The sequence below is a fragment of the Petaurus breviceps genome, unplaced genomic scaffold, assembly GCF_028583685.1.
Source record: "Petaurus breviceps papuanus isolate PSGF00001 unplaced genomic scaffold, PetGlider_PUasm1.0 140, whole genome shotgun sequence".
Lineage (NCBI taxonomy): Eukaryota > Metazoa > Chordata > Mammalia > Diprotodontia > Petauridae > Petaurus > Petaurus breviceps.
In genome coordinates this window covers 43301601-43317829 of record NW_027185698.1, presented here as the reverse complement: position 1 = coordinate 43317829, position 16229 = coordinate 43301601, and the positions used below count along the sequence as shown (strand labels likewise).

The 16229-nt window shown below is 34.1% G+C and overlaps 1 protein-coding gene across 2 annotated transcripts in view; it reads right to left on the bottom strand.

The window, feature by feature from the left end:
* Positions 1-16229, bottom strand: part of ZFYVE28 (zinc finger FYVE-type containing 28) — a 221647-nt gene that overhangs the window by 88626 nt on the left and 116792 nt on the right. The window contains exon 7 of one of the 2 annotated variants that reach the window (XM_069071015.1): positions 14385-14486. The exons of the other annotated variant lie outside the window; for it this stretch is intronic. Coding sequence (XP_068927116.1) covers positions 14385-14486 — 102 coding nt within the window. The remainder of the gene's footprint in view (positions 1-14384; positions 14487-16229) is intronic. 2 annotated transcript variants of the gene reach the window in all.

Genomic DNA, 16229 nt, shown 5'->3' with positions numbered 1-16229 from the left:
TGTTGGAATTTCAAAGTTTCTATGCTGCTCTGGTCTTTTCATCAAGAATATTTGGAAGTCCTCTATTTCAATAAAGGTCCACTCTTCCACCTGTAGCATTATAATCAATTTTGTGGGATAAGTTATCCTTGGTGGTAAGTATACTGTATGTCCTTTGCTTTTGGAATACTGTATTTCAAATTCCCCACTTTATAATGGTAGCTGCTAAATCATGTGTGATCTTGACTGTGGCTCCTTGGTACTTTGATTCTTTCTTTCTGGTTGCTTACAATATTATTTTTCTTTGGCCTGGAAGCTCTTGATTTTGTCCATGATGTTCCTGGGAATTTTTATTTTGGGGTTTCTTTCAGGAGGTTATTGATGGGTTCTTTCTATTTCCACTTTGCCCTCTGGGTCTAAGAGATCTGATAAATTTTAAGATATCTTGAAATATGGTATCTACACTCTTTTTTTTGGTCATGGTGTTTATTTATTTATTTATTTTTTGCTTTTTGGAGGACAGTTGTGTTTAAGTGATTTGCCCAAGGTCACATGGCTAGGTTTTTTGTTTGTGTGTGTTAAGTGTCTGAGGCCAGATCTAAAACTCAAGTCCTCCTGACTCCAGGGCCAGCACTCTATTCACTGTGCCACCTAGCCACCCTGGTCATGGTGTTTAGATAGATGGATGATTATTTTTTTTTCTCCTTGATCTGTTTTCCAGGTCAGTTGTTTTTGCTAAAAAATATCTCACATTTTCTTCTTTTTTTTTTTTGTCTTTAGACTTTGTTCTAATCTTTCTTTCTTTTTTCTTTTTCTTTTCTTTCTTTTTTTTAATGCAATTGAGGTTAAGTAACTTGCCCAAGGTTACACGGCCAGCTATTTTGTGTGGGTGTTAAGTATCTAAGGCCAGAACTGATCCCAGGTCCTCCCAACTCTGGGGCCAGCGCTCTCACTCACTGAGCTACCTAGCTGCCCCTGTTCTAATATTTCTTGTTGTTTCATGGAATCACTGGTTTCTATCTGGTCCATTCTAATTTTCATGGAGTTGTTGTTTGGGCAAAGTTTTATACCTCTTGTGCCAAGTTGTTAATTCCCTTTCCAATTCTTTCTTCCCAAATTCTCACTTATTATTCATTTTTTTCTCAAGCACTTTAATTTCATGGATAAAAAAAACATTTTTAAACTAAATTTTAAAAATTCTTTTAAAAAGACCTCTTGATTCTTCTCTTCTGGGAATTCTAGCTGAATTTGCTGTGCCTAAGCTATGGTTTTCTCAGAGGCAATGCTTACAGATACTTTGGAGTCATTCTCTTTTTCTGGATTTGCATTTTAAGTTTCCCTATCACCATAATGGAATGGGCAGATGGGAACAATTTGTTCCAAGGGTCAGAAAGGCAGCTGAAGCAGGTGCTGTGGAGTCTATAGAGTTTGGTCAGACATTGAAGACACTAAGGTCATCTACTGCATCTGGGGCCATCATCAGTCATCTCGACTTCTGTCTTGACACTGAACTTCAATGAAACAACAACAAGCCTCATAATACCTCTTTATAATAAGATTCTTTTTTTGTTTGCTCATTCTTCTGACCTGCTTCCTGACTTTGGACTTGAGAGCAGGACTCTGCTACACTTCTGGATGGAAGTTCTGGGTTGGGTCTGTTGTTTCTTCCTTGGAGCATTAAGTTTTATGTTATTCCAGGATCTCAAGGGGAGGTTGGGGACCTACAGACTTTTAGGACTCTCAAAATGTGATTGCTGCCCCTGGTCTGATCTTTGCAATTTCCTATGAGGGATTTCAATCTGAACAACAAAAGAATGCTACTAGACTCAGCCCCTCAGCCAGCTAGAAAGCTTTGTTAGTTCAGAGTAACAAAATTATAGGCTTCCCTATGGTCCAGGATTCCTACCTTGGTTATTCTTCTGCAGGCTAGATGCTGGAACCCTGTGCTCCTGCTCCTGTTTGCTTCTGAACTTCTTATTTTCTTGGTACATAGCCCAAGGCCTCCATACCCAGTAATACCACTCCCTGGCATTGACCCCATTCTCAATCTGTCTATAACTTGGAACTGGATAGTGGATCACAAAGTTGCCAGTTGGCCCCTTACTCCTCTATGCTGATTCGGGCTAGCCAGATGACTTACTGTGACTTTTTCTGGATTGTTCCAACAGGATTCAGTCTGGTGAATTTTCTAGGTCTGTTTGGTAGAGTTTTGTGGAGGAGAGCTCCACTGTACTGCTTTCTGCTACTCTGCCACCTTGGTCCTGCCTCTTGTACACACAATACTTTTAAGTTTAAGCTGCATTTATAAACACTTTAAGTCCAGATGATCGACAAAACAATAATTCAAGCCCTGATTTGTAGGGAATGATTAGAGGTAAAGCTGTCACCAGCACACCTCTGCCCATGACCTATTCTTCTACCCACCTCAACTAGAAGGTCATACCCTTGATCTTACCATCATCTACAAATATTCCACTTCCATGTTCATGATCTCTGAAATTCCCTTATCTGAACATTATCTGTTCTTTTCCACATCTCCCTCTGTCTTTACCATGACCTCCAATCTTCTTACCATCAGTTCATTGCCAAGCTATCACCTTTGCATTTAGTTATATTCTTCTCCCTTCCCAATCTTGACCCCTTGTTCCAATTTACACTGTCTTCTTCTTTCAAGTCCCTTGTGCCCTTATGTATTTTATTGCTGATTTTGCCTGGTCAAGTCTCAACTTTGGGTCCCTCTCACAATCTACTGCCTTTAGTCTTATTCTTAAACTGCTGAATGAAGCTGGATAAAATCAGGATTTATTAGGTCCTCTACAAATTTAGGTTACATTATCTCAAGTGGGCCTTCATGGTGACAAGTCAATCCTTTTACACTTCTCTAACAGAGTCACTATCCCACTTACCACACTACCTTTTCCAAATCTTACTCTCCTCCCTCAAACTCTCCTTAACTCCCCTTCCCTCTAAGTTGAAAACTTTGTTTCATATCTCACAGGAAAAATGAAGTTTTATCTATCTATATATCCACATATATGTATATATACATGTATGTATATGCATGTATGAACAAATAAGTACATGTGTAAATAATTTCAAACAACACAAAAGAAATGTAGAAAGATAATATTTGTTGATCCAGAAATGTAATTCATGAAGTAACTGCTACGAAGCAGGTTTTTTTAAGAATCTGTGACATTCGTTTGGTACACGGTGTGTACAACCTTATGCTGTTATTGTGTCTATGTTGTATCTCCCCAACCTAAGAGCAAGTATCTTGTCTCATGACTCTTTATAGCTTCTGCACCAAATACAAAGTTCTACATATGGTAAGTGCTTAATCAATACTTGTTGTGGCTGCTAATAGTGAAAGCAGTCTTATTCATCTAAATATGAAAACCAAAAAAAGCTAGAGACAAAGTTTGGCATATGGCAAGATTGGGAAGATGATAAATTTTCTTGAAAAAAACTAAGAGTAAGGAGTTAGAATTAAGATTACAGGCACAGGATCAGGAAGACATATAATTGAAAGATGAAAAAAATTATAAAATATAAATAACTGATTTTATAGGTAGAAGTAATTTTACTTAACCAACACCTACATGACACATATTACATTTTTATATTCAAAAGCCAAAGGAATAAAAAACAAATAGTCTCTGTCCAGTTAAAGAATTCTTTGCATGATAAATGTGTTCTAATAACACAGTATTTCAGTATGTGCTCTTGGGGAAAACTAGTAGAAGGAATTTGCTTAAAAAGGCACATTGAACTTAATTTTAACATAGAAGATAAAGTAATATGCCTGAAAAATATGTCTCTGGTTATCCTAACAGATAGCGGAGTAATAAATGAACTTTACAAACATTAAAAACCACAGCTAAAAAAAGAACAGTCACACCAAGAACATTCTACTGTTTTATGTGGTCCCTAAGTCTAAAATTAAATGAAAATAAATGCTTTCTTTAGGAAGAATCTAGAGGAGCTGGTTGTAGCAATACCAAATATTATGACCAAAATATGAAATGGTTTCTATTTTAACATTTATTAATTCATTAAACCAATATAGTAAGTTATCTACTCTATTCCAGACAACGCACTAGCATGCAAAGGGAACCCCCCCCCACACACACACAAAAACCTCTGTTTCTGCCTTCAAGAAACTGACATTCTATGGGGGAGGAGGAAAGGGACAGAAACATATGTTCAGAAAATTAAATACATACAAAATACAAAGCAATTTCAGCAGGAAAGGCATTAGCAACCATGGGGATCACAACTGGCTTCCCAAAGGAGGTGGCACTTGGGCAGAAGTTTGAAAGAGGTTAGGGATGAATAAATGATGCAGAGGTAAGAGGGGAGTGATTGTAAGCATACAGAAATAAAGAAAATGGAATGCTACATACAGGGATCAGCAAGCTGACCATTGTAGAAGGAAAAGACAATTCATGAAATAGGAATAATATTCTTATACAAGCCTGGAAAAGGAGGCTGGATTCAGAAAGAGGATTAAGACAAATGGTTAGACATGCTATAGTAATGTCAGGAAGAAAAAGACCAACTAAGAGTTTATGGTAATAATCAAGCTGAAGTGATAGAGAACCTAAACTAAGATGTCAGGTATGTCAAGGAGAGAAGGGGATAGTTATGAGAGATAAAGGTGGAATCAAAAGGACTGATTGGATAAGATTGTCAACTGAATAGGGAGTCAATTCTGAATCAGTTGTCTACGTCTACTCATACTCCTGATTTGTTGAAGACCGTTTTTACAAATTTAGCATTAAATCAGAAGAATTAAAAAGAAGTCATCATAAGTAATTGAGGCAAAGCCAACCTAACCCACTTAAAATTTGCTGTTGACACTGAAAAATCAGAAATAGATAGAATGGATATTGACACAAATTATCAAACTTTCTTAAGGAAGTTCACTGACATACATCAATTGTCACATCGAAGAAAAGCCAATTGTAGTTACAAAACACTTGCCCTCCTTGTCAAGTACAAGGGGAACTCTCTTTTAGAGTACCACCTCACCAACAAAATCTTACAAAGGATAGCTAAAGATTATGAGCAGCACTATCATAAAACAGAAGTGAAGGGAAAAACATATTTGCAAAAGCTTGGCAAGATGACTTTATATGTATAATTGATATCATATTGCTTGCCTTCTCAATGGGTGGGGGAGAGGCAGAAGGGAGGGAGAGAATTTGGACCTTAAACTTTTTAAAATGAATGCTATAAATAAAACTTAAAAGCTTGAAAAGATGCTTAGTTAAGCAAAGTGACCCTAAAGACATCTAAGGATGGAATGGGAAGGGCAACAAACAGATGAAAAATGAAAAAGATCTGTAAATGTTGGCCATTATACACAGAGGAAAGCTGTGTTGGTGATAACTCAATTTTGAGAATATGAATTCTCAAAGTACATGAAAGAAGGGTGAATACCAAAGGCTTCTAAAAAATCTCAGGCATCACTATCACACACAAAAAACTGAACAAAAGAATATCAGCAACTACTTACCCATATGTCCATTTTCCCATTTCTACAAAAAATTTGGCCATAATCTATATGTGTATCAACCAATCCTTAATGAAAGTATGTAAAAGGAATATATAGGCTTTTGTCAACATTGTTCTGTAGCTGACCACATTTTTATAGTCACACAAATGACAGAAGTATACAGCAAATACAGCAATATCTTAAAGTGCTTGTCTTTGTTGCTTATAAAAACCCAAAGCATTTGGATTAGTAGAGCAAAATATTGTCTTAAAGGCTCTCCTCCAGCAAGGTATACATTTGTAAAATTTATGATTTCTCAAAAAATATATAACAGAGGTAATTTTGATAATTAATTATTATCTCTGATTATTAATATCACGTGAAACTTAAAACAGAAAAACAAATGCCTGTCAAGTGTGTTTGCCACTATCATGGAAGATAATCAACCCTGAATCAAAGTAAAGAGGGATTCTCTATACAGGGTGAGACCCTTGATATGTTCCTATTTGTAGATGGTACCCCGAACACTGAAGAGTTTCCTAGAGATCTATAATCATTAAAAGATTTGGCCTAAGTATCTCTTTTCAAAGATGCAATGCAAGAAAATTATTTAAAAAGAGAGAGAGAGTTTGGTAAAAGAGACACCAAAAATACTGAAGAAAATAATTCCTAAAAAAGCAGATTAGGTCAAATGGAAAAAGAGATAAAGACCCTCATTAAAGAAAACAATTCTTTAAAGTGGAAGCTAATGACTCTATGAGTCATCAAGAAACAATAAAACAAAAGAAAAAAATAGAAAATGTGAAATATCTCATCAGAAAAACAACTGACAAAAAAAAAAAACCCAACAACTGACCCGGAAAATAGATTGAGGAGAGATAATTTAAGAATTATTGGACTACCAGAAAGCCACGATAAAAAAGAGCTTAAATATCATATTTCAAGAATTATAAAGGAAAACTACCCATATATTTTAGAAACAGAGAGCAAAATAGATATTGAAAGAATCCACTGATCACTTCCTAAAAGAGATCCACAAAATGAAAATGCCCAGGAAGCTTGAAAAGACTGAAAGCAGTCGGAAAGAAATCATTCACATGTTATGGAACCATAATCAGGATCACATAAGTTTCAGCAGCTACCATAATAAAAGAGCAGACAGTTTGGAATGTGATATTCCAGAATGAAAAGGAGCTTTGATGACAACCAAGAAAAATCCATCCAGCAAAATGGAGTATAATTCTTCAAGGAAAGAAAAATAGACATTTAATGAAATAGGGGTCTTTCAAGCATTCTTGATGAAAAGACCAGAGATGAATAGAAAATGTGATATTAAAACATAAGACTTAGGAGAAGCATAAAAAGATAAACATAAAAGAGGAAATCATAAGGGAATTAATGAGGTTAAACTATTTAATTCATATATGAGATGATGCAAGTAACTCCTAAGAACTTTATCGTTATTAGGGTAACTAAAAGTAGTCTACATAAATATAGATGTGAGTCAATTATATTTGGATGACCTCAAAAATGGAAGGGTGAGAGAAAGAGATGAAGGGAGAAGGGAGAAAAAAAAGAAGAAGAATGGGGAAAATCATCTCATATAGAAGAAGTTGACAAGAAAGAGTATTTACAGTAGAGGAGAAAATGGGGGGAGGTGTCAGACAACACTTGAACTCTCATCACTGATGCAAAGAATAAACACACACACACACACACACACTCAACTGGATATAGAAATCTGTCTTAACCAGCAGGGAAGTAAGAGGTGAAGGAGATAAAAGAAAGGTGGGGGTGAGAAAGAGTGCAGAATTAGGGAGGTAGTAGTCAGAAACAAAACAAACTTGAGGAAGGACAGAGTAAAAAAAAGAGACAAGAATGAATGAAAGAAAAGAAAATGGAGGGAAATACACAGTTAATAATAACTATGAATATGAATGGGATGAACTCACCTATTAGACAGAAGCAGATAACAGAATGGATTAGAAACCAGAATCCAAAAATATTGTTGTTTACAAGAAACACACTTGAAACAGAAAGATACAGAGTTAAAATAAGGGGCTGGAATATAATATATGATGCTTCAGCTGAAGTTAAAAAGTCAGTGGTGGCAATCATGAACTCAGACAAAGCAAAAGAAAAAAAACAGACCTAATTAAAAGAGATCATCAGGAAAACTACACTTTGCTAGAAAGTACTCTAGGCAATGAAGTAATATCAATACTCAACATATATGCAGCAAATGGCAGAGTATCCAAATTCTTAAAGAGAAAGTTAGTTAAGTTATAGCAGGAAATAGACAGTAAAACTCTACAAATGAGGGACCTCAATTTACCACTCTTGGAACTAGATAAATCTAGTCATAAAACAAATAACTAAGAAGTTAAAGAGATGAAAAGAATTTTAGAAAAGTTAAATATGATAGCTGTCTGAATAAAACTTAATGGGAATAGAAAAGAATATATGCATGGCACCTTACACAAATTACCATGTATTACTGGGGCATAAAACCTCACAAACAAATGTAGAAAAGTAAAAATATTAAATGTACCCTTTTCAGACCACAATGCAAAAAAAAAATTACATTCAACAAAGGGCTTTGGAATAATATATTTTAAAAAATTAATTGAAAACTAAATAATCTAGTCATAAAGAATGAGTAGGTCAAAGAACAAATCATAGAAACAATCAATAATTTCATTAAAGATGATGATGAAACAAAAATATCAAATTTTGTGGGATGTAGCCAAAGCAATAATCATAGGAAAATTCATATCTTTAAATGTATACATCAATTCAAGAGAGAAAGGAGAATTCAATGAGATTATGCAACTAAAAAAAAACTTTAAAAAGAACAAATTTAAAATCCCCAATTAAACACCAAAAGAGAAATCCTGAAAATCAAAAGGAATATTAATAACACTACAAGTAAAAAATCACTGAACTAATAAAACTAGGAACTGACTTTATGGGGAAGACAGGATAATAAAATAGGTAAGCCATTGGTTATTTTTTTTAAAAGAAGAAAAACAAATTACCAGCAACAAAAATGAAAAGGTGACTGCACCACTAATGAAGATTAAATCAAACCAATAATTAGAAGCTATTTTGCCCAATTATATGCCCCAAAAGCTAGTAATCTCAATTTCAGTGAAATGGAGGAATATTTACAAAAATATGAATTGCCCAGATTTAACAGAAGTGGAAATAGTATACTTAAATAATTCTACCTTAGAAAAAGAAAGTGAACAAGCCATCAATGAACTCCCTAAGAAAAATCCCCATGTCCAGGTGAATTTTACAAATGAATTCTACCAAACATTTAAAGAACAATTAATTCCAATACTATATAAACTTTTTGAAAAAAATAGACAAAAAGGGAGTCCTACTAAAATCCTTCAGTGATACAAATATGGTTTTGCTTCCTAAACCAGGGAGAGCAAAAACAAAGAAAACTATAGTCCAATTTCCCTAATGAATGCTGATGGGGAAAAAAATTAAATAAAATGTTAACAAAGGCAATATAGTGCTGCTATATAGCTGCAAATCACAGAAAGACACAATAAAACATTATAGTTGAACATCATTAGAAGGGCTATGGAGAGGTATATGTTGGGAGTGTGAAAAGGCAATGAATATCTATGAAAAATACAAGAAAAGTAAGATAATAGATGTCTAAACATAGAGCTATGTGATTAGGGAAAATATGAGACGATCATGTAGAAAGAGTGAAGAATAACTATTGGACAGTATGGATTTGCAATGTAATATCAAGAGAGAAAGGTACAAAGAATCTCAACAGGTACTTGAAGGAACTAAAAAAAAGTATTATCATGCACCTGTGGATTAAAATTAATTAACAGAAATAGTAATTAAGCAAATATAGTTATTTGTATTGATTTTTAATGTCATTTCAATGAAAATTTGTTAATAATGAAAAAGAGAGATCTAGAGGAAAGTCCTTAGAATACTAGGTGGAACTCCAGAAGATTTTTAAGAAGATATGAACAAGGACTGCAGCCTTCACTGGAGGGTATACCCATATTGATGAAACCACAGATCTATCCAAACACTGACATAACAACAGGTTATTCAGTCACCAGAGATTATCTCACTTTGGCATTATTGCCCTCAGCAGATATATCTTTCTTCACATTATAATTATACCAAATACATATCAACAAATATTATCACTATTATCTTTCTGCAGAACAGAGACTTTATAGTAAGACAAAACTTATGGAACACTACTGTGCTGTAAGAAAGTATGAGCAGGTTGATTTTTAAAAAAACAGAGAAAGACTTATATGAAATAATGAAGAGTGAAACTAGCAGAACCAAGAGAACATTGAATACAGTAACAACAATATTGTTCCTGGCTAAGTTGTTCTGAGTAACATGAATATTCAAGTCAACTACAAAGAACTTTCAAGAGCAGATGCTATCCACCTCCAGAGAGATATGTGGACGCATAGATTGTAGGATTTCACAAAAATATCTGTATCAAATGTTGACCTTCTCTAGTACAGAGTTGGGAAGGACAGAGACAGGGAGACAGCTTAGAACTCAAAATCTAACCAAAAAAGTAAAATAAACATTTTTTAAAAGGAAAAAACTTAAGAGAACATTTAGTCCAGCTCTTCATTTTATAGATGACTAAACTGAGACCCAGAAAGGCGAAGTGCCATACCCAATTTCAAAGTGGTAGTGAATTCTGGTCCTTTAACTACAAGCCCAGTACTCTTTTTTTACCATACCAAGGTTGTGTCTTAAATTAATGATTTTTTAAAAGTTAATTTCTTAAGCTAGGGGATGCCCTCATTAAAAATTAAAAACTTAAGGGCAAAAGTGATTAAAAGTCACGGAAAGATTAATTTAGTGTAGAATTAATCTAATAAAATTTCTTAGAAGTGAGTTTAGTTTAAGGATATGATACAGGTGAACTGATGGATTAGAAATTAAAAGTTACAATAGAACGTATAAGTTGTATATTTAAAGAAAAGAAGGAACATGGTTACTTCCATAATAATTTTCTAGGATAGCATGAGACATATTCTTTGTAGTTTGTGACCCAGACCTTTATATTTCTTTATACTGCAACTTTTCAAATGAATTTAATGGAAAATTACCAGGTTGACCTGAAGATGGGGGGAAGAGGTCTCTTCATGATAAGGTGCTAAGCTCTAAACACAGGAAAACACAATTTGTGCCATGAGATGCTGAACTGGAGCTGGGAAGACAGAGATCTTCTGGCCAATCGCTCCAAACCTCAGCTTATTTTCAGAATCACAGCAATGCTTCTATTTAAAACACAGACTTTGGTGACTTTGTTGCCTTTACAGACTGAGTTGCTAAGTCTGTTTAAAGATTTAAATAGGTGTAAAGTCATCTATTAAGGTTTCAAAGCCACAGAGAAAGGCAGCAGTTTGCCAAACTCAAAAGGAGAGATGAAGAAACTGTATTCACCTATTGTTTCATCCTAACATTTCTTTGGTTGGCTATCCTTTATAGGAAGCTTCTTTTCACACATTTCCTTATCAGTAAAATTGTTACTATAGCTCTCCTTGTGTAAAAGTATTACTGGACTGGAAGCTGCTTGTCAGAGACTGCTCCTGAAGGATGCTTCAAAGAATGACCCAGGAAGAGGAATTGGCAAGATGGTGTTACCAGCATCAACATACTAGCTATAGAGTAGGCTCTGTTAGAAGTTCCTTGCCTCACAGAAGAGATGCTAAGGACAAGCTGAAATCTAAGGTGAAGGAGAGAAGGGAAAACAAAACCAGAATCCTGTCCAAGAGGACAATACTTCTGTCTTGGAAATTAGAGAGCCTTCTTTGGTGCTAAGAGAAGTTCAACATTTTTCTCTCTGTGTTGTTTGTGGATTCAGAAATTAGAGGAGAATTACAGCCCAAAGAAGCAAACTTACTCAGTTTCACAGAGGAAGCACTGAAGTTTCCTGACCACAACTCCAGAGCTTTCTTCATCATACCAAAGTTGTTTCTTAAATTCTTGATTTTTTAAAAGTTAATTTCTCAAGCTAAGGAATGCTCTTACTAAAAACTGAAAATAAAGGTGCATAAATGATGAAAAGGAAAACTAAATCCTTGATGCCAGTGATATCATGTGTTCAGTCCCTGTCTATATGCTTAGAGTTGGCTTGGGTCAATAACACTGGGTCAGGCAGGAGCACTAGGGTCTAGTCCCCATCCTGCACTCATAATTTGCTACTTGCTGCTGCTACTTGGGCTGTGATGGATACACAAGATGTTGGGGAGACAGAAATGGCAAGACTAGCAAACTGATTAGATATATAGGGTGAGGAGGAATCAGGATTTGAGAATGATTATAGGGGCATGAAAAGGCATGACCGAAGGAGGATGAAATCTTTGTTAGAAAGAGTAAAGTTCAAAAAACGGGGTGAAGTTTTTGTGGGGGTAGAGAAAAACAGTAAGTTCTTTTTTGAATGTGCTGAGTTTGAGATACCTACGGGAAGGACATCTAGTTCAAAATGTCCAATATGGTTAAGTGATGGGGGGACCAGAGTTCAGAAGGAAATTTAGGGCTGGGTATATAAATCTGAATGTCACTTGTATGTACATGGTAACTGAACCTGTGACAGTTAATGAGGTGTCTTAGAAAGTGTGCCCAAAGGAGCCTCAGGGCATACCTATAGTTAGGAGGCAAGATACAGATGATGATTTAGCAAAGGAGATTTAAAAAGACAGGTAGAAGGAAAATCAAGAATCGCCAGAAGAGAGAAGAGAAAGTCCAGTTGAAAACAATCAACAATTTCAAATGTTACAAAGTAGTAAAGAATGGTAAAGATTAAGAAAATGCCATCAAGTTTGGGGGTCAATGATAACTGTAGAGAGTGGCTTCAGTAGTGATGACATCAGAAGTCAAACTGCAAAGAGCTGAAGAACGAGGGAGGAAGGAAGGAGAAGAAATGAGATCAAACATCTTTTTTCCCCCTAAAAACTGAACGGGTTGACTTGGTAGGCAGTGAGTGCCCTTCTCATTAGCAGTCTCCAAACAAAGGTTAAAAGAAGACTTTTCAGGAATGTTGTAAGGGAGGATTCTTGTTCAGGGACAGAATGGCCTTTAAAGCCCCTCCCAACCCTGAGATTCTTTGATGACTGTCACTGTTACTATTATTACTATTTGTAATTAGGCACTTTGTTTCTATGGCTAAAAAAACAATCATTTTCCTCATTGTGAATAACTAGCTATTTCTGAATCACCTGAACCAACTTGATTTGTTAATTTTGATTTTCTTTCCATGAAAGAAGCAACAGTAAAGTGGTGAAATGATCAGTTATTATCTCAAAAGGATAAGAAACCTGGCCATGTTTAGATTTTGCCCAAATCATCATACGGCAAGCTCTGTAAGAGAAAAAGCTTTTTCAAAAGAAATATTTCTCTAGTCAAGCTGCTACTGAACTAGACATTGTCAGCATATGGCCTTCATTATTAAATGGTTCCTATTAAATCATACATGTATGTAGTACCGTAAGCATTGTATTGGCAAGTTAAGTGTTAGAAGTTTATAGTACAATTAAACAATATTAATTTTAATGATCTGGAAGCTCCAGAAAAGACTCAGGAACTGTACAATGAAATAAGGCTCAATGTAACATTGGACCCAAACATAAATTTCATGCTAATTACATTGCTGAAACCATCAAGGCAAAACTGAAAGTTTAAGGCAAACTAAATAACTTCACATATAATCCTGTAATTTAATTTAATGAAAAAACAGAGTAGCAACAATCAAAAGGGGAAAATAGAGCAAAAGTCAACCCATTTTACTTAACGCTTTACATAGTTTACAAGCAAACTATGGAATAAACAGTTCAATTGGCAACTTTTAAACATTTAAATAATTAAATGACTCAGTTTAGGGGTAAAGAATGTAGCATATATTTCTAAAGCAAGAAAGAGGTTTATGGACCCCTTTTTAATGCACTTGGAATACTTCTCAGAAAAATCAAATTCAGGGCATAGATTACAGTTTAACTTCTAGGTTTGATGGATAGCAAACATTAGAAATAGTTTAGAAATAGAATGAAAAGAGATCAATTAAATGTTTAACATGAAGGCTCATTTGTAAAGTAAAAACTATCAAACAAATAATAGTAAATCTCAGAACAGAAGCTACTTATAGCTTCTATGATGCAAAATTGCTAGTGCAAGCAACATATTAAAAAGTGACTGATTTTAACATTAGTGAAATAACTTAAAATCGAATTAAAAAATCTTGACTTTTAATTACAGAGCAATGTAAAAACATATGTAGGTCATTAACAAAGATGTGGAGGTAAGTTAGAGCTGTTTATTCACAATAATACAATATATAGGTCATTCTTGGGCTATGGAAAAATATAAAATAACATATATTAGATAAATGAACTAGTATGCTTTTTTCCTACATGTAAACACTGCTCTTAAGGAAATAAATAATTTCTTTTTTTAAAAATGCTATAATATCTCTCTTTTCTGTTAATAAAATATTTAAGAATCATGGTTAGGTTGAAACCTAAAAGGTATTACTGGGATAAAATGATTATACAAATTACAGAAAAATGAACATTTATTTCTGAGATAAATTTCTTTATTCCCTTTATAAAATGCAAGCTAATATTTGAACAGAAGCAAAAAGCAAATAAAATGCTAATAACAACACAAAAGAAAATTTGAAAATGCCAGAGTTAAGATAGACAGTTGGAAGTAACAGCTGGGTTCACAAAATGGCATATGTGAAGAAAAAAGAAAAAAAGAAAATGATGAAGAAATTGTAAGCATAAGCCATTTCATAGCCTCTTTGATTTATTCTATAATTTCACACATTCTCACTTCAGGAGAAGAAAATTATAACTTGAGGAAAGAGGAGTCAATTACTACTTGCCTTATTTTTCTTAGCAAAGTGTGGAAGGGTCTAAACAGCTCAGACATATCTTCTGCCTTACGGTCCAGGTTCAAAGGTCCTTCAGAGTAAACTACAAGCCCACTGTATTCAAGATACAAAAGTTCCTATTTTATATGAACACTGAATAAATAAAATATACAAGATAAACATCTAAAATAATATTCAAATGTTTACATGGATTTATATCCTTATGAATTGTCCTTGCTACTGGCTACTTTTTCACTTTTGTGTGATGACTTCATTATTAAATTTCATTTAATGCAAAGAAAATTATTAGACTCCTTCAACCAAAATGAGAATCTACTAAAAACAAAACCCTAAAGAATATATCACAAGTTCCTTAAATTTTTAAGTAAAAAGTAATAATAATAGCTTACATTTAGAACTTTAAAATTTAAAAAGTGTTTTTAGCAACTCTGAAGTTGTCAAAGTAGGTATTATTATGCTCATCTTAAAGATGAAGATACTGAGGCCCAGAGAGGTTAACTGATTTGCCTAAGGTCTCCCAACTAATTTGTGGAAGTGTGATAACTTCATCCCAGGTCTTCTGAATTCAGTGGTCTTTCTACTATATCACATGGCCTATTTAAGAAAATTTTCTAACCACTTAAAAATTATTATAAACTTAGTAGCCTTCAGCAAAAATAAACATTAAATATACAAATACATACAAATGAGAATTTAAATGACCATATGTGAAACTATATAATATTTCATTTAAATTATCTACTTTTTACAAAAAAATAGACCTATATATATAGAGGACTTATCTATTAATTTTTCTTAAGCTATAACCCTTCAAAGGGAAAAAAAACCAAAAGTAATCATGCAGGAGAAAACCTCCAGACCAGTCATATTTATTCCCAGAGATCTCAGGGGGCATGTGGAAAAAGAAATTACAGAGACATTCTCATATGTTACTGACTCTATCTTTCAAACAAATTATTTACAGTTTTTCTATTTTAATAACAAAGAAATCCTTCCTTCTATTTCGTGGTCATAAATAGCAAATCTAGCAGTAAAGGGTCATGGTAATCTTGTTTTCTTCAGTGAAAAATATCTGTATATATTTATGTCTGCATATAGATGCAGTGGGTAGTACATAGGCTTTAATTCTTGTATTGGTGTTTCTTTTATTTCTGTTTAACTGCCAATTCTGTAAAAAGGAAGACCTTACCTTCTACTTTACCAAAGTATCCAATATAGTTCTCTACACATAACAGGGATGCAACAGATATTACTGACTGCATTATGACTATTTTCCTTACAAAGGTAACGGCTCGTTAAAAGAAAAAAGAGTTTGAAAATAAAAGAATTCTTTGTTGACTATTTCATGTTTGGTGTTAATCAACCCCCTAATGTGAGACTATGCATCTGTGATGCCTGATTGAAGACAAACATCACACATCTTGACTTCTGCTGTATTGACTGTAACCCGAATTATAACTCTGTTCAACTTACTGTGTAATTTAAAAGATTCAACTGCTGGCAATTTTTACTGTGATTTAAATTTGAATCAAAACAAACTTAAAGAACTAGGCAGAAAGAGACATGAACAGATCTAGTCAAAGAAAGATGAAATTTTGTTGAAGGGTAAACTTAATGACATTGAACTTCTTCCCATTTCTTTTGGCATGTTTTATGAAATATATATTTACTGGTGACCCTTACTAAGTTACAATGACTAAGAGATAATTTGCCAAGACTGAAGTTTTAGTTTCATGAATAAAATAAGGTATATCTGAGAGAGAGAGTGAGAAAAAAAGAAAGAGAGAAGCAGAGGGAGGATGAGGGGAGAGAGAGAGACAGAGAGAGAGAGAGACA